This window comes from Terrapene carolina, unplaced genomic scaffold (assembly GCF_002925995.2).
Source record: "Terrapene carolina triunguis isolate 2854851 unplaced genomic scaffold, T_m_triunguis-2.0 Scaffold18, whole genome shotgun sequence".
In the NCBI taxonomy this organism is placed as follows: Eukaryota; Metazoa; Chordata; order Testudines; family Emydidae; genus Terrapene; species Terrapene triunguis.
In genome coordinates this window covers 4,568,037-4,584,961 of record NW_020664369.1, presented here as the reverse complement: position 1 = coordinate 4,584,961, position 16,925 = coordinate 4,568,037, and the positions used below count along the sequence as shown (strand labels likewise).

At 36.1% G+C, this 16,925-nt stretch overlaps 1 protein-coding gene across 4 annotated transcripts in view; it reads left to right on the top strand.

Annotated features, from left to right (window-relative positions):
* Positions 1-12,632, top strand: part of LOC112103181 (N-alpha-acetyltransferase 16, NatA auxiliary subunit) — an 88,383-nt gene extending 75,751 nt beyond the window's left edge. Inside the window, exons 10-20 of one of the 4 annotated variants that reach the window (XM_026654754.2) lie at positions 1,618-1,690; positions 1,932-2,101; positions 2,473-2,625; positions 4,517-4,645; positions 5,244-5,457; positions 7,577-7,770; positions 8,201-8,309; positions 9,122-9,220; positions 9,559-9,702; positions 11,200-11,297; positions 11,604-12,632. In XM_026654754.2, the coding sequence (XP_026510539.1) occupies positions 1,618-1,690; positions 1,932-2,101; positions 2,473-2,625; positions 4,517-4,645; positions 5,244-5,457; positions 7,577-7,770; positions 8,201-8,309; positions 9,122-9,220; positions 9,559-9,702; positions 11,200-11,297; positions 11,604-11,804 (1,584 nt within the window). In that variant the 3' untranslated portion in view covers positions 11,805-12,632. Of the gene's footprint in view, positions 1-1,617; positions 1,691-1,931; positions 2,102-2,472; positions 2,626-4,516; positions 4,654-5,243; positions 5,458-7,576; positions 7,771-8,200; positions 8,310-9,121; positions 9,221-9,558; positions 9,703-11,199; positions 11,298-11,603 lie in introns of those variants that run through there. The other 3 variants (XM_026654777.2, XM_026654823.2, XM_026654867.2) reach the window with 3 other exon arrangements.
* Positions 12,633-16,925: the final 4,293 nt, after the last annotated feature.

The following is a 16,925-nucleotide window of genomic DNA, read 5'->3' as shown; positions in this document are numbered from 1 at the left end:
CCTCCCGTATGCACCATGCGCGGCCCAAAATATAAATGCTTTTCATCATGTAATGTATTTTGTATGCATATTACAATTTTCTGTTCATCTTAATTTCTATTCTTGTTCCCTTGAGAAGTTGGATACTTGCTAGACTTGAAAGGCAACTTTTAATCTCAATTAGCCTAGCTACAAAACAATGAATTGTGCTAAAGAATTCTAAAGCTTTCAGGAGTAGATGCATTGCACTACCAAGTCGTCTGCTCTAGAATAGAATCAATTGGTTCTTATGATATTACGCAACTACTCACAGAGAGCGCATTTGTGTCAAGATTGTACAATGCAAATTTCAGGTTGTAGGCTAAATTTTCAAGAGACTATTGATTTAAGGTGCCTCAATTTTTGGGTGACCAACTTCAGACATTGAAGGGGCCTGATTTTCAAAAAGTGTTGAGCATCAACCTTCTTAAAATCAGGCCTCTTTGTTTAGATTTAAAAATCTAAGTCATATAACTGTCATAGAAATTCCTGTCCGTTCCAGCTGAGGAATAAGGAGAGGCGGACACAGCTAATCAAGCAAGGAGCTCCGGGAGGGGCGATCCGTTTATTTCAATTGCAATTGGGTTCGAGCTCATAAGTCAGCAAGAACAAAGAAAACACTTACACCAAAGCATTATATGCAGTTGCTTATGATAATCTATCGCTCTATGATTGGCCAAAATTTGCTATCATTACCATACATAATTAGCAAGCTACATGTATCTGTCTCTCTTATGACCCCCTTATTGTTCATCTACTTGCCCCCCCCTTGCGTTATTTTGCAAACCAAGCAGTTAGTTATCTACAGGACGCAGGCACAGAAAGTCCCATTGTCTCCAGGTTTGGAGTTTGGCTGCATTTCCTCTCGAAGGAACTTCCTGAGTTAGGACTATGCATAGCTGTGCTATATATCTTCCATGTGTATGTGACAAATTTTCCCCCTGGCAGTTAAGTAGAATAATTTTATATCATAACCAAGGTTCTAACTGCCCTCATCATTAATAACTCAATAAAATCCCAGCAGCGTTCATGTAGTCATTTCACAGGGACTCAGCCAGAGACCCCTTTCCACCCTTCATCCTTATGAGAAGCATACTTGCAGCCTTCTTCAGAAACAAACCCTCTTCAAGTTGTCTCAAGTTGGGCATTCAAAAATTGAAGTACCTAAAATATTTCCTAAGCAGCCCTTGGGAGGGGGTGACTAATCAAATACATTTAACTGAGTTTTGATAGTTCATTTTCAAGAATATGTAGTGGGGGGAAAATGTAGAACCGCTACCATGGATGAACAAAAGGTATATTGTGATAGTGATGAGGAACAGTAATTGCTGTTTCTGCCACATGCACACCGCTACCCTCAGGCGCTCCGCTGGCTCTGCAGGCTGGCCCCGCGCCTCATTGCTGTTTCTAGAATACACACGTGATCCATCCAGGTTTTTTCCCAGTTAAGTGTCTGTTTATTTTAGTGTAGTTCTATAAACACTGCTTCAGTGTATTTTTAGGTGATTTGCTATAACTGTAAAAATGTGAACATGATCCTATTTCCAACATTTATAGTATTTTAAGGCAAACCTTTAAATTTATATTTTTCATATATAGGTAGAAATAATTCAAGAACTTGTTACTGGTTACGAAGCCTCTCTGAAAACCTGTGACTTTTTTAGTCCATATGGTAAGTTTCAATAGACAGGTATTAAAATTACATTTCAGTTACTAATCCCTGTATTAACAGTTATCAATAATTGTTGGAGTGCTGCTGCCTTTTGCCAGAGAATAGTTATATCTCTACCTTTTTGCAAATAAAAACAATTTAGCAAATATTTGCTGAATTTGTCAAGTTTTTTTGTGTTTTTTCCCCAAATGAAGTCTTCAGCCTTATTGGCCACTGTAATTTTATATCTGTTTTGTTACAGAAAATGGAGAGAAGGAGCCCCCAACGACACTACTTTGGGTTCGTTATTTCCTGGCACAGCACTTTGACAAACTTGGCCAGTGTTCATTGGCCTTGGAATACATTAATGCTGCAATTGCAAGCACTCCAACATTAATAGAACTGTTCTATTTAAAAGCAAAAATTTACAAGGTAAAAAACTTAAATTAAATGTGTCTAATTTTAGGCTATGAGAGGTCCCTTACTCAGTTGAAATTTTCATAAGTGTGATTTTCTGGTTTTGGGCATGATCATTTGTTCTGTTTTTTATTTGACACTCTGCTCTGTCAATCAGAAAATGTAAACACACTTTCCAGTTTGTTTATAATATGGAGTAAAGCATCATAACTTACGATGAGTGGTCATTTTGGAAAGTCCACAGGAAAAAAAGACTAAAATCTATCCTTAATATTTCTAAGGTGCTTATAAATCCTGGTGCCAAAGTACTAATAGCTATAAATGTCTATATTTAGTCAAAAATATATTTAATAATGAAATATAACTGACTTTTTCCCCCATAACAGCATGTAGGTAATCTCAAGGAAGCTGCCAAATGGATGGATGAAGCACAGTCTTTGGATACAGCAGATAGATTCATCAACTCCAAATGTGCAAAATATATGCTCCGAGCAAATATGGTGAAAGATGCAGAGGAGATGTGTTCCAAGTTTACAAGGGTAGGAAATATTGTTTTAAAGAGGGGGTTTGTAGTATTTTCATTTGGAAAATCACATATATCAAATGTAATTATCTGATACCACATCTCTGCCAGAGTAACTGATTTGAGTGACAACAGAAATTTATCCATTTAGAGATATTTGTCCATTGTTACGGTATGCTTGCCTGTGTAATTATAACTTAATATTAGTAATAAATAATTTTCTAGCAGACTATGATGTAGCACAGATGTTACTCCAGAAATGTTTATTCATTGCCACACGTACAGGAGTAAATCACTTTGTGGAACGCACTTGATAGCTGTCTTGTCTTGGAAAATTGTCATTGTCAAGCTATGTAACTTGGACTAATTGTTTAAGAACAAATCTGCTGCATTTCAAATTGTTCATGTTGAATCCAAGTCATTTCAATAAGACTTAGGCTTCTAAGGGCCAGATTTTCAAAGCTATTTTGGCACCTAAAGATGCAGATAGACATCTATTAGGATTTTCAAAAGCACCTAAATAGTAAGTGCCTAATTCCCATTGATTTAACTTGAAAATGGGATTTAGCTTACTAAGCCACTTTTATGCACTCCTGAAAACTTAGCTTGTAGCCCCCTGCTTATAAAATCCACAATGTCTGCATTCACATGAGTATAAAAACTAAGGTTCTCACTGCAAAACCGTTTGCATAGTTCCAGAAATTTAAGCAGCACTTCAAAAATACCATCTCTTACCTAAGGTGCTCACCGCTTGTCAGTTTCCAGAAATTGTAGAAATCCACAGTGTAGTCTGATGATTCCCATAAACAGAGTGGGGGGAGGATCTGGTTTGATTTAATTTGATTTAGTGTGCTATTTAGTTTCTGTATAAAGTTTTTTGTACTGTGGAAAACAAGATGTCTTTTTTTCTTAGAATATCAGTGGAAGTCTTTGGCTGTTGAATAATCTGACTATGAAAGTTTTGAGCTAGATGTTTATTGATATTTTTATCAGCTGACTTGAAGAAAAATATTTATTTTTCATCTATTAATGGAACAAAATTGTAGTATTTTCTTCATATGTAGTAATGCCATCTACTGTATCTATAGTTTAATTGATAATACAGAATTAAGCCAAAGATACATTTGTGTTAAATAACTTATATGTCAGAATTAGATTGTTTAGTAGTGTTTTCCTTTCCTCTTAAATGTTTTGAGAATTTGGTGGCAAACTTGGTTTCTTGTATGTCATTATTTTGATAGTTTATAGAACGTGCCTTCCAATTTTTTCAATAGTTTTTATTGATCTAAAATCTTGAAATTTATAAAACAAAAATTCTACAATCCTCCTTAATTTTTTTTTTTAATATTCCAAATCCAGAGTATAAAAATTCTGTTTGGAGTCAGTAGAGGTACTGTCAACAAACCAGTAAATATACCTGTTGGTTTTAAACTAGCAGGTGCTTCCTCTGATTCAGGCAAAAAAGAATAAACTACTCCTTCAAAAACTTAAGGATTCTCATAAAAATGAGTCTGATATTTCACTGCCTCTTAATCTTAGAAGAGGGAATTGTCTCTTTTTTTGTTTGAATTTATCTTGAAAAAATATTGAGATATTACCCTGCAAAATGAATTATTTTTCAAGTATATTAATCTGTGCCCATGTGGCTTTGCAGAAGTACCACTTAAAGAAACAAGGAGGCTGGAAGAATCAGCTGGAGCAGAAGTTATTTTTTTCTTTTTCAGAATGTCAATAATTATTTTAATAAGGGAGGTTTTGCAATTATAGCCATTTTTTATTGTATTGTAAATGTGTTTATAGATGAATGAATGGTTGTTTAGTAACAAAAGTCACGTGTGAGGGGGGGGGGGGGAAAACAGCAGTTGATAAATTATTGGTTTAACCAGTTATGAATATCTTCGTTTTAGGAAGGGACATCTGCTATGGAAAATCTAAATGAGATGCAGTGTATGTGGTTCCAGACTGAATGCGCTTCAGCTTATCAGAGACTAGCGAAGTATGGTGATGCCTTGAAAAAATGTCATGAAGTGGAAAGGGTAAGTAGGTAAAAAGATTGGTCTGTTTCCTATATAAATTTTTTCATAATGCAGTGTAAATATTGGTTGCATCAATCAGTTCAGCATGCCATTCTTCACATTTAAAAATCTTGATACTGCAGTTTTAAAAAATGCTATACAATCAGCGTGTTAACTTAATGGATAACCGATCTTTTTTTGTTAAACGAAAAATCCAATAACCATAAATCTTTTTGACATGCTATTATCTAAAACTATTCTTACATTGCTTTGTGCCATCTCTCTTCTATCTGTTCAAACATGTAGACACTATTTAAAAACAAAATAAAATGGGGTAGTATTTTCTGATGGAATCGGAACAATAAAAATTGCTGTTCGCATCAATGGGAGGGGGGTTTGTTTTTTGGGTAAATTAAATTAGCTTTCTTTTTTAAAGAGATGGAGGGGAGATTTCTCTTAACTACATTTCTACAGTAAATGGTTCTCTCTTATTTTCCATGGTAGATATGTCGGGGCTGCAAATAATGCTAATTGTTACTCCACTTTGTATCTAGATGGTAATGAACAGAAAATCAGTGAAAGGATTTAAGTATGATCTTGTTTTTTGGTTTTTTTTAAGCATTTTTTTGAGATAACAGATGATCAGTTTGACTTCCACACATACTGCATGAGAAAGATGACTCTTCGGGCCTATGTAGACCTTCTGAGATTGGAAGATGTTCTCAGGAAACATGCCTTCTATTTCAAGGCTGCTCGATCAGCAATTGAAATCTACTTGAAACTACATGATAATCCTCTGACCAATGAAAGCAAAGAACAAGAAGTGAATTCAGGTACCTAGGCAGTAATGCAGGCCAATGTGTACATAAAACAAATTAAAATTTACTAAGCTAAATAACATTGCATGCTATAAAATTATTATATATTGTACCATACAGAAGTTTTCGTTTTCTGTCCTTGAATGTTTGATCAGTGACTGAAAAGAAATAGTCAAGAATAAATATTATTGCCGACAAGCTTTTTTATCAAATTACAAAACTAGTAGTTGAACAAAAGACAGATGTCGGTTAAATTTAGTAAAGCATTTGGTGTATATAAAATACCTTCTAAAATTTTATCTTGTTTTAGATATGAACACCACTACATAGATCTTAAACCAGGAAAATAATAAATGAAGAGGTAATGATAAAACAATCATGTATTGAGTTTAGGTTCCGGAAGGTAGTCAATGGATTGCTGCAGTAATTGGTGTTAGACCTAATGTAGTTAATACCGTATATACTTGTTCATTAGCCCGTTCGTTTATAAGCTGACCCCCCAAGATGGTTAGGTAAAAATAGCAAAAACTGTATGACCCTTTCATAAGCCGACCCTATATTTCAGGGGTTGGCAAACTTTGGCTCCTGGCCATCAGGGTAAGCCACTGGCGGGTCGGGATGTTTTCTTTACCTGGAGCGTCTGCAGGCATGGAGCCCCTCAGCTCCCAGTGGCTGGGGACAGCAATCCTGGCCACAGGGAGCTGAAGGGCTCCATGTCTGCAGATGCTCCAGGTAAACAAAACAACGATGTATTAGATATTCAATTCAATGATTCCATAGAGTTTAAAATAATCAAATTTTAGTGTAGACCCGTTTATAAGCCGATCCCCGGCTCTTTGATGCATCTCTTTTTTACCAAAAATATTCGGCTTATGAACGAGTATATATGGTATATTAATAATTTAGGTATTTTACACACACCACTCTGCCTGGGGAAAACATACAGAGACACGTAGAGAAGTTAGAATTATGTACAGGAAGTAAATTGAGCTTCAGCTTGGCAAAATACAAGTGAATACATCTGGGAAATAATCTGAAACTGGTATTCATTGGGAAAAATATTTTCTCAAAGTGTAAATGTGAAGGATCTAAGGGGGTAATAATGGTGAGTAAATTAGTTATGAGGTTCTTCAAATGCAGTATGCCTGCAAAACATCTAAAAATTTTACTTCCCACCTATGCACCAGTGATGCTGCAACTAGAATATTGCATATATCCAGAGCATCTTAATGTTGAGACAGCATTGACCAAGGGGAAGAAATTCAAAGATGATAATTCAATTTTTTTTTTAAAGGACAGGAAGAATTGACATATGTGAGACTAATAAATCCTTGTCCTCCCTTCAGAGTATAATACATTACACAATATATAGTGTATAACAAGATGCATGTTTTACAGCACAGTTCAATGCACTTATGTCACTTTTCCTTTCTCCGCCAAGTTGTCTGTCTGTTTATAGTGTAAGCTCCTCTACAAAGCACCTAGTACATTAGCTGTATATACATTATTTATGCTATATAATAGTTATACTACCTTCTAAGTTAAATTTAAGTCTATGCACTTACACCGGAGTGTTTGCACCCTTTAATAATAATGTTTTAGGAGGTTTCCAGTAGATCTTACCAAGAGCATTAAGATGATATTGAACTAAGGGTAATAGGTGAATTTAAGTTTAGCCTCCAAGAAAAATGTCATCCACCTTTTGTTGGGCCACCTGAGATCTTTGGATGAAAGGCACTGTGTGAGTACAAAGTGTTCTAATAAAGGATGTAAATAATATAATGAGATTTCCAAACTTCGCATTTCATCTGACTCATGGTTTAAATGAACACTTCTAAGTTTCTGGACTTTCAGTTTTATATTATTTATATAAACCTTGGCATTTAAGATACAAAATGTTTTGTGTTGGATGTGTAATGTCCAGTAATATTAGACTACGTAGTAATTGGTGCATTTTACTGATAAGTGAAAAGGTTTCTTTTTGAAATTTTTGTATAAATACATCTCTCCTTTCCCTATATGAAAAGTCTAGAGATGCCCATATATTATTTGAGGAAAAACCAAGATTATTGTTGAAATTTTGAGTCTATGTATAAATCAGACGTTAAATTAAACTATTTTATTTTATCTATAGAAAACCTGTCAGCCAAAGAACTGAAAAAAATGCTTAGCAAGCAGAGAAGAGCACAGAAGAAAGCTAAACTTGAAGAGGAGAGAAAGCATGCAGAAAGAGAACGACAGCAAAAGACTCAAAAGAAAAAACGAGATGAGGAAGAGGAGGAAACTAGTGGTCCCAAGGAAGAATTAATTCCTGAAAAACTGGAAAGAGTAAGCATTGTGTTATTTGTTATGTAAAATTTATGGCAGTTTCATCTTATGATATTCTCTTTGGCCACCCCATCCCCACACACTTCTGGAAGATTGTACTTCAGACAGGTGTCGTCATGGTTTATTGGTTGGCTGTGTGATCTCTTAAACTCTGTAGATAATTCATTCTGGGGTATAAATGAAGATTTTTCTGTTTTGTGCCAATACTCTAGAAATCAGATAGGTGATTGAAGCACTCTTTTGCTTGCTGTGCATAGTGGGACCAGGACTGGTGTGTGTGGTTTTTTTTTTTTTTTCTCAAAAAACAAAAGGGCTAATCTGTCACTGCATGGTGGTTGAGCTTCATGGAAAGCTTCATCTTTTTAAAAGATGTATGTTAGTGATAGATGCCTCCTTTATGTAACTTTAATTTCGTCTTCTATTAAAACAGGTCAAAAATCCATTAGAGGAAGCTATTAAGTTCCTTATGCCACTTAAGAATCTTGTTGCAGATAACATAGACACACATCTGTTAGCATTTGAAATATACTTTAGAAAAGGTAAAGTATATGCAAGTTTTAATTTTTTTCTCCAAATGTTCTAATCCTTTATTTCAGCCTATTTTTACCCAACTGTAGTCTACATTTACTAACATACTGAGGCAAGAGTTTCCATCATGCCCAGCATTAGTGGATAAATATTACAGAAAACTTAATGTATGCCATGTCACCTTTGTTTGGCAGCACATAATTTGTTCTTAAAACTGACTTTAAGAATAAAGGAATTTGTGATTATATGCTAATTAGATGATATGGAGGAAAAAATATTTCTAGTTGTAATTCTTCAGCAATTAAAAAAATTAGACTAATGTACCTGATGCAATGTTGCTAATAATAGTGAGCAGCAGCTTTTTTTTAATGGAATGATGTTAGGGGCTGCCACGTTATATGTATTTTATATCTGGGTATTGAGAGTACAGATATGACAATTCTGCATAAGACTTAGTGTTTCTATTATTTGCATTAGATTTACTAATGAAACTGCAAAGGATTTGGGGACATAACTTCCTGTAAAAGCTAGACACCTAAATATTATACTTCTATTACATGGTTGCTGGATTTTTCAGAAAATATTGCTATCATCACTTTGTAAAAAAACACAGATTTTTTTTTTTAATTTCTGAAAAGAAGAGAGTAAAAATGTACCTAACTTACTTTTTTAACTAAATCTAAAGGTTTTGGGCATTTGGGGGTATGTTTATGAGAAAGTTAAGGATTTGGGTAGGTGTCTGCAATGACATTTAAAGGAACACAAAAAGTTAGAGACGTATTTAACCTTGATTTTGGTTTTTTGGTTCTTGTTTTTTGCATAGGAAAGTTTCTGTTAATGTTGCAGTCTGTCAAGAGAGCTTTTGCTATCAACAATAATAACCCATGGCTACATGAATGTTTGATTAAATTCTCTAAATCTGGTATGTACAATGAAACTGCTGTAGATATTTTATAGTGTCTAAATACTATAGAAACACTAAAATATTTAAAATAACATACACGGCAAAAAAATTGCATTTATATACAAAGTGTTCAGAATTTCATCAGAACCTATTGAAGCCATTTAATGTTTTGCTGAAAACCAAAGATGGTAAAATATTGACTTCTGTAATACTGATTTCAATCATAAAGTGTGTGTGTGTGTGTGTGTGTGTGTGTGTGTGTGTGTGTGTGTGTGTGTGTGTGTGTACATGCTAAAGAGGTGTATTTGCAGAACAATAGCAGCAATGGTAACTTTTTCTGCTTTTCTTTTCCTAAGTATCTGATCATAGTAATCTCCCAGAAATTGTGAACAAGGTCCTAACTCAAGAAATGCAGAAAATTTTTGTTAACAAAGATTTGGAAAGTTTTAATGAAGAGTTTCTCAAATATAATGCTACCTCCATTCTGCATCTGCTCTCAGGTTTGTTTATTTTGATGCTATGAAAATGTTAAATGATGGTAAATAATTAAGTTAATGTCTTTCTCTGTACTTCATTCCAATCAGAATGTCAGAGGCTCAGATGCAAATTATTTTTGACATTTCTGTTTGTTTGAAGGGCTTTAATAATCCACGTGCCCACTCTCTGCCTCATGTGGGAAGCTTTCCGTTTCTACAGGATTTATTTTAAAAGAAAACATAAGATTCTATCCCTTGTGGTCTCAAAAAACCTTTGTAATGTAAACAATCCTCGCTCCTTATTTTCTACTCAGCTGGAGTGCCTCTGCTTCTGCTCATAGCTTTTCAAAGCAGCAGCAACAGAATGAAAGAACAAGACTAGTAACTTTCACTGCTGCTATTCACAACACTAGGTAATGACGGATTGCAAGCAGAGATAGGCACATGAGTCCAGGCTGCAGGGAAGCGCCTATTTCCATGAGAGGGTCGGAGCGTAGCCCACACTCTTCTCAGCATCTTCTATTGGCTTACGTACACAGCTCCCCATCTAGCATGCTGGGTTTTGTGGATTATATTTTTAGGCACCTATCTGTCCCCATTCATTGTATAGGAGCCTGTAGAGCAATCAGGAATAGAAAGCTATAAAAACTTACTGAGAAAAGAATATAGTAAGCAAATATGAGACTGAATTACAGACAAGGAATGGATCTGAGTAAGATGGTGCTGCTTTTACTTAGTTACTTTTTAGGTCAAAACCATACTTTTTATGATATTTTTCCTTGCTAGTAGGTTGTGTGCTTATTTAGTTTGTGTGTGTTGCATATTTGGGAGAGGGGAAATGTCTGTTCATGCCATTGGACTTATTCCGGTAGGATGCCAAATTACATAAATTTGTAATTCTTCTGATAAGTCGCTTAAAGACCTGTCATACCTGCCAACACGATTAATTATCATTATTCTAGCAGCTCACCTTAACTCCAGAGCTTTTTAAAAATAATTCACAATAGTTCTAAAAAGACATCTGCCAGTTCCTTTATCATTGTAGGGTGCAGCTCAACTAGCATGCTGACTTGAACGACTTAGTTATCTAGATATTGTTTCCCTATTCTGCCTGTTGACCTCTCTTGCCTTATTAACTCTTGCCTCAGGCATCCTATTTCTATTAACATTTTAGTGAAAACGTGAAACAAAGTTTCCAGTGAGCATTTCATTTTTGTCAGTAGCAGAGCTACAGCTTTACTTTATCCTTATGCTCTTAATGTACTATCAAATATTTTTGCTGTGTCATCACTTATAATAAGTAAAATGTGAAAATATAATTTTCTTATACAAAATATAATGGATGGAAAAATTTATATGTTCTAAAATCTGTAGAAAGCCCCAATCCACAATATCTTCCTTTTTTTTGGATTGTTTTCTGTATCAGTTTATAATTTTACAATAAATCAAGTATTGTACTTGTATGTTGTCAGTATCTGATCAAATGTGTGGGGTTTTTTTTTTTTTTTCCTTTTGCTTAAGGTGCTAAGATGATGTATTTCCTGGACAAATCAAGACAAGAGAAAGCTATTGCTATTGCTACTAGATTAGATGAAACTATGAGAGACAAAAATGTGAAGGTAAACTAATTTAATTGTAACCTCTTTGTATATTTAGGGACAAAGTAGGTGTGTTATACGAAGCACAAGATACATATACACAGTTAATTTTTCTGAATCTTGATTATTAATATTAAAAGGAATATTTTTATTTTGGTTAAAATTATATTCTTGATGTCAGACCTCTGTAAACAAGGACAATGAGACTTATTGCCAGCAGAGGGCACAACATTCATTAATCATGCAAGCGAGATTTAGAGAGCCCCATGTTTTCTTTGGTAATAAAATAGTCTAGACTAAATTTAACTGTTGCTCTTGTTTCTTTAGACTTTAACAAAGGTTTTCGAGGCACTGCTTGATGGCAGCTTCGGAAGCTGCCACACCCAGTATGAAGAGTATCGGACAGCATGTCATAAACTGTTTCCTTTTACGTCTGCCTTTATGCCTGCCACAAATGAGGATGACAGTAGCTTTGCATCAGTGAACCATACAGCCGTTAACCATGATGTGCTGTCCAATGAAATTTGAAGTAGTGTACAAATAAAATATTTGACTATACCTACAGACTGGTGGGATGCAGATCAGGTTTACTTTTCCAGGATGCAGTTTTTATATCTTACAGGTATAAAATGAAATATTTGGATGGTTAAATGAATATGGAGTATGCTATTAGCGTGTTTTTCATCCAAAAAGAACTGCCAATGTTTATGTAAACATTATCTCTAATCAACATTTGTCATGTTTATTCTTGTACTGTTTTAAGTCTTTTAAAATCCCCAAATTCAACAACAAAATCCCCAAATTATGGACATTAAAGACTACTTTCACCTAAGTGTTGTTATATATAGAAGTAAGTATAATAATTTCTTGGTAATGAAATTATCAGTTGAGCAGATTTTAGCAAATTAAGACTGAAAAGTGCTGCTTGTATCATCCCCTCATCTTTTTCTGTTTGTTTTGGTTTCTTTAATTTTGGTCATTTTGGTTTCTTTTGAAGCACATAACTGTAAATGTTGGCTGTTTGCATGTTTCTTGTCAATTCTGTGTCTTATATGGAACTAGTGCTGGTGGATATGGAGGTTTGGTTAAAAATTGATGGTAAGAGTTTTCAAAAACTCTTTTCTTTCTACCTTTTGTTCCATAGCTATTGTTTCCTTACGTTTTTGAATGGTTTAACATTTTAAAAAACAGTTGAGTACATGTAATTCCCTGAAATAATAGTGAATATGATCCTGTTTAGATACCATTGTCTGTCTGCCTGTCTTCTTTCTTTTTTCACTGCCACTTATTGGTTTGGAAAAGCTACTCCAGTTTTGGGCAGATGCATAAGGTACAATAATGGGGAATATGGTTCTCCTCAGGATCCTAAAAATTCACTGGTAAGTTTACTGTATACCTCCATTAAAAGTCTTAGGTGTGGACTTATAGCCGATAAATGTAATACTTCTCTTGCCTAAATACTATTGCTTTAAGTGCTACAAAAGCAACTAGTAGTTGAGGAGTGCATTTTATATTTAAAAACTATTTAAGGGAGCACAAATAGGCTGACTACAAATCACAATGAACCTCTTTCTTATTCTGAGTTCTGGTGCATTAACTAATAGTGCATAAAATATACAACACATCAAAATGAAAGTCTGAACTTAATATAGCTGTTTTAAAGCATAATATTGCTGGACAAAATGGCTACATATGACAGCTTTGCGTTCTACAAGAACTGCTATCAAAACCTAAGTATACTGTGGCTTGTACAGAAAATACATTTTTCTGGAAACGGCAATGGAATCATTCAATCAGATTTGTTTTTATTTCACTGTAATGTAAATATTTTCAGTAATATTAACTAGCCCCTCTAAGGCTAATATAAGTTCATGAAGGGGGATTTTATTAAGACAAATAAACTGTTCTAATTAAAATGGTCTCCTTTGTGTGTCATCTGTTTAGATTCAAAATTGTTGAATGAAAAACTCACTGTAAAATAATGCCAACATATGTTATGCTGTAATAAATTATTTTGTACACACTTGCCTTTGGTTTTAATTTTTTGCAGAGTCTATGGCCACACAATTTTAAAGTAGAAAATCCATTTAACATAAATTAGTTTTTCTCTTTGAATGCTACTAGCCTCAATTCCATAGTCACTGGAAGTTCAACATGAATCCTATGTAAGTTGTGAAAAAATAATTCCTGCACCCACAACCTCATAGATGTTTTGGTAACTGATTTCTCTGAGAGACCTCTACAAGCAACTTTTGTCTCATCAGTCTTCCTGCCCAAAACGGACATTCATAATGCCTTTAGCTGGGAAAGTAGCCTATGTATAGATGACGCACGCATAAGCAGGGAAAAGCATCTGACTGCAGTTATGTGCCATTGAGCCAAAGCACCCTTAGAATCTGTTTGCTTCTGAAGCAGCCTAAGGTGTAAGTCAGTTGGCTCACCCAGCATCCACTTTCAATATTTGGCCTGGAAACTGGTGTCTGAATGGATGAAGGTGTAATTGAACACCTAATAAAGGCAGCAGTACTATAGATACAGGTATAGGGTGATAGGAATGCCACTGGGATCTGCTTTTCATCTTGATCTCATAAATCTTAAATAAAGCCTAGCCTTATCCCCAAGACCGAATATTCATAGCACCATGTCAACAATCTTTTACCTAAGAAAGCAGTAGGAAAATATAGTGTAAAGAACAAACATCATTGGCAGGTAGATGAACTAGGTAGGTGGTTTTCAAGCTTCCAGAATGGTTGGAGCCCCCGTGAAAAGCGTTTATTAATTGTAATAATCTAATCCCTCCATTCCCCTCTGCTCTTTCTGGACCTGCTGTAGGGGCTGAGGCTAGCTAAGCTTTCTTCATGGCTGGGGTCACAGGTTCAAATTGGTCTGTATAATAGTTTCTGACCATCCTACAGACCGCTGCAAAGGTCGTCTAGGGTGATGTAGGAAGAATAATACATTTACAGAGGTGTCAAGAAGTGGATCCTGTCTGAAAATGTTTTTGGAAATACATGCTACGTTTGCAGTAATTCTAAAGACAAAAATGTCAGGCTTGACAGGGATGGTAACAGCCTCCATGGAGGGGATGTATGCTATCAAAAGCTGTCGCACATGAATTCAAAGAATGTTTATGTACAGATAATTTTATATATATATATGCATGCTAATTGTATGTATTCTATTGTAAATTTGCCTCAGGTTTCTACTAAATTCTAAAATGTTTATTATACTATAGCTGTTATACTTTTGGTCTCCTTTCCTTTTTCCTTCACTTTGCTTTCTATTGTGTACTTTGTTTTTTTTCATTCTTGCTTCCCATGTCTCTCCTTTCTCTGTTTCTATTTCCTTCTCATCCATTTCTTCTTTGCTCTTCCTTTATCTTTATCCCCATTTGTGTGACTTCACTCAAACTCCTTACTCCACAATCAACAATCTCTAATCCTAATTCCTTTCTATCCATTTATCCCGCAATACCTTTCTTCAGCAATCATGGTGTTCCAGGAACTTTGGAGTAGTACAGCACTAGCACAAGGTCTATGATTACGGTTCCTAGTTGCTGTGATAATACAAATAATTAATAACTGGATTTCTCCTTCCTGTAGTAACACTATCCATAAAGATCTGAACTGTACCCTCTGGGCCAGCATATTCTGGCATTTCCATCAAACTTGAACTGAACTCTGCCCCTCACAGATAGCATCAAGTCCGGCAGCCTCAGATTTGTCCTGCCCCAAACCATTCTCTCCAGTCTAACAACTCTCCCTAAGATTTACCTCAAGCCTCACCTTCCCTTCATTTTGCCTCCTCCAAAGCATATAGCTGATCTCAAATTCAAAAACACTAGCTCTTTTGAGATGTGAGAGGCAGGCCCTTGGCTTCTCAGATGAGGCAAGAACTGAGATCAGGCTAACTCCTAGTTTCCTACCTCTCCTCTACTGAGGAGCAGGAGGATGTGGAGTGTGGATTTAGCTCTTGTTAGCACACAAATCTGTCATTGTTGTATGTCATATACTATCTGGCAAACTTAGTCTATATTCTACGGCAAGGCTCCTGCAAGGTCTGTGACACTGGGGCAACAGACTAAAAATTCATTTAAGAACATAAGAACGGCCATACGGGGTCAGACCGAAGGTCCATCTAGCCTAGTATCCTGTCTTCCAACAGTGGACAAGGCTGGGTGCCCTAGAGGGAATGAACAGAACAGGTAAACATCAAGTGATCCATCCCCTGTTGCCCGTTCCCAGCATCTGGCAAACAGATTAGGGACACTATCCCTGCCCATCCTGGCTAATAGCCATTGATGGACCTATCCTCCATGAATGTATCTAATTCTTTTCTGAACCCTGTTATAGTCTTGGCCTTCACAACATCCATCTTCACAACTTTCTTTTTAAAAGGTTAATGATATAAATATGAAAAGGAATAAGAGTCAGAGTAGTAGCTTCATACCAGCTTGTGCTGATGAAGTCCTGTTGAGGATTTTAATATTACTAAGGCCTTCTCTATGTTGGGAATTTGTCATGGTTACAGCCATCTGTGGCTAGTCACCTGCATAGCTGCACTAGTACCAACCCCTACTTGTAAACAGGTTAAACCTAGTTTCTAATAATATGTCTATAGTAGGAATTCATACATATGCACCAGAACATGTAATCAAGGCAATTCCCCAGTTCAGGGATTTGAACAGCTCTCCCAGCCTTTGAAGATTTGCTGCACAATTAACCAGTTAGGGCACCCGGGTTAGACTAGCCCAGGTATCCGCATTCTCACAGCAAAACCCTACTCATGTTAATGTGTCTCTGCTGTTTCTGCACTTGCATGTCTATCAGAGGGTGTATTCCATGATTCTTCAAGTGATGGTCCCTATGTGTCCACACGTGGAATACACATGCACACACCATGTGACTGAGTCCTGAATTTTTTTGCTAGCTGTGTCCGTTGGCCTGCACATGTGCCATGAACTTGTGCTGTGAACTGAGGGCTTAAAAGGTGGTGCGGACCGATGCCTTTCCAGGTCCTTTTTACTGCCGCATGGTCTGAGCTGGAATCTTTGGTATCCTCAGCTCTTTCCCCCCCCCCCCCGTGTCATTGCTGTAAAATGTTGTATATAGTTTCTTAGTAGCTTTTTATAGTATAGTCTACATAGTATAGTTAGATAATATTTTTCTCCATTATTTTTCCCATCGAGGAACTTTTTCCTTGCAAGAAGTCCAGAATTATGACCAGGGTTCAAACACTGTTTCTCCTGCCCTTGCTCCTTTTTAGTGAGTGACTGTAGCGAGGCGCAGCTGAGTCCCTCTTGCTTCTGCCCATGCTGCCCTCACAAACCTGTCAGAGATGCCTCAGGTTGATGCAATCACCAGTGTATTTTATTTATATCTATTTCCCACCACCACCTTACTATCTATATACAGGATTTTACAGCCAGGCTTCACAAGCAGCAGACCAGAGGCATCTGGCCTCTCCCTTTGTCTTCCTCCCGCTTGGTTTCCTTTCTCCCTCCCAGCCTTTATAGCCACTGGCTAATTAGGCTGGCAGCTGTTTCTAGCTCCAATCTACTCCCTAATTGGGTGGGGGTGGCAGGGAGCTGCTTAAGCACTCCTTGCCCTGCACCCTGCCTCAGTGACAAACATCAACGCTGCTTCTACT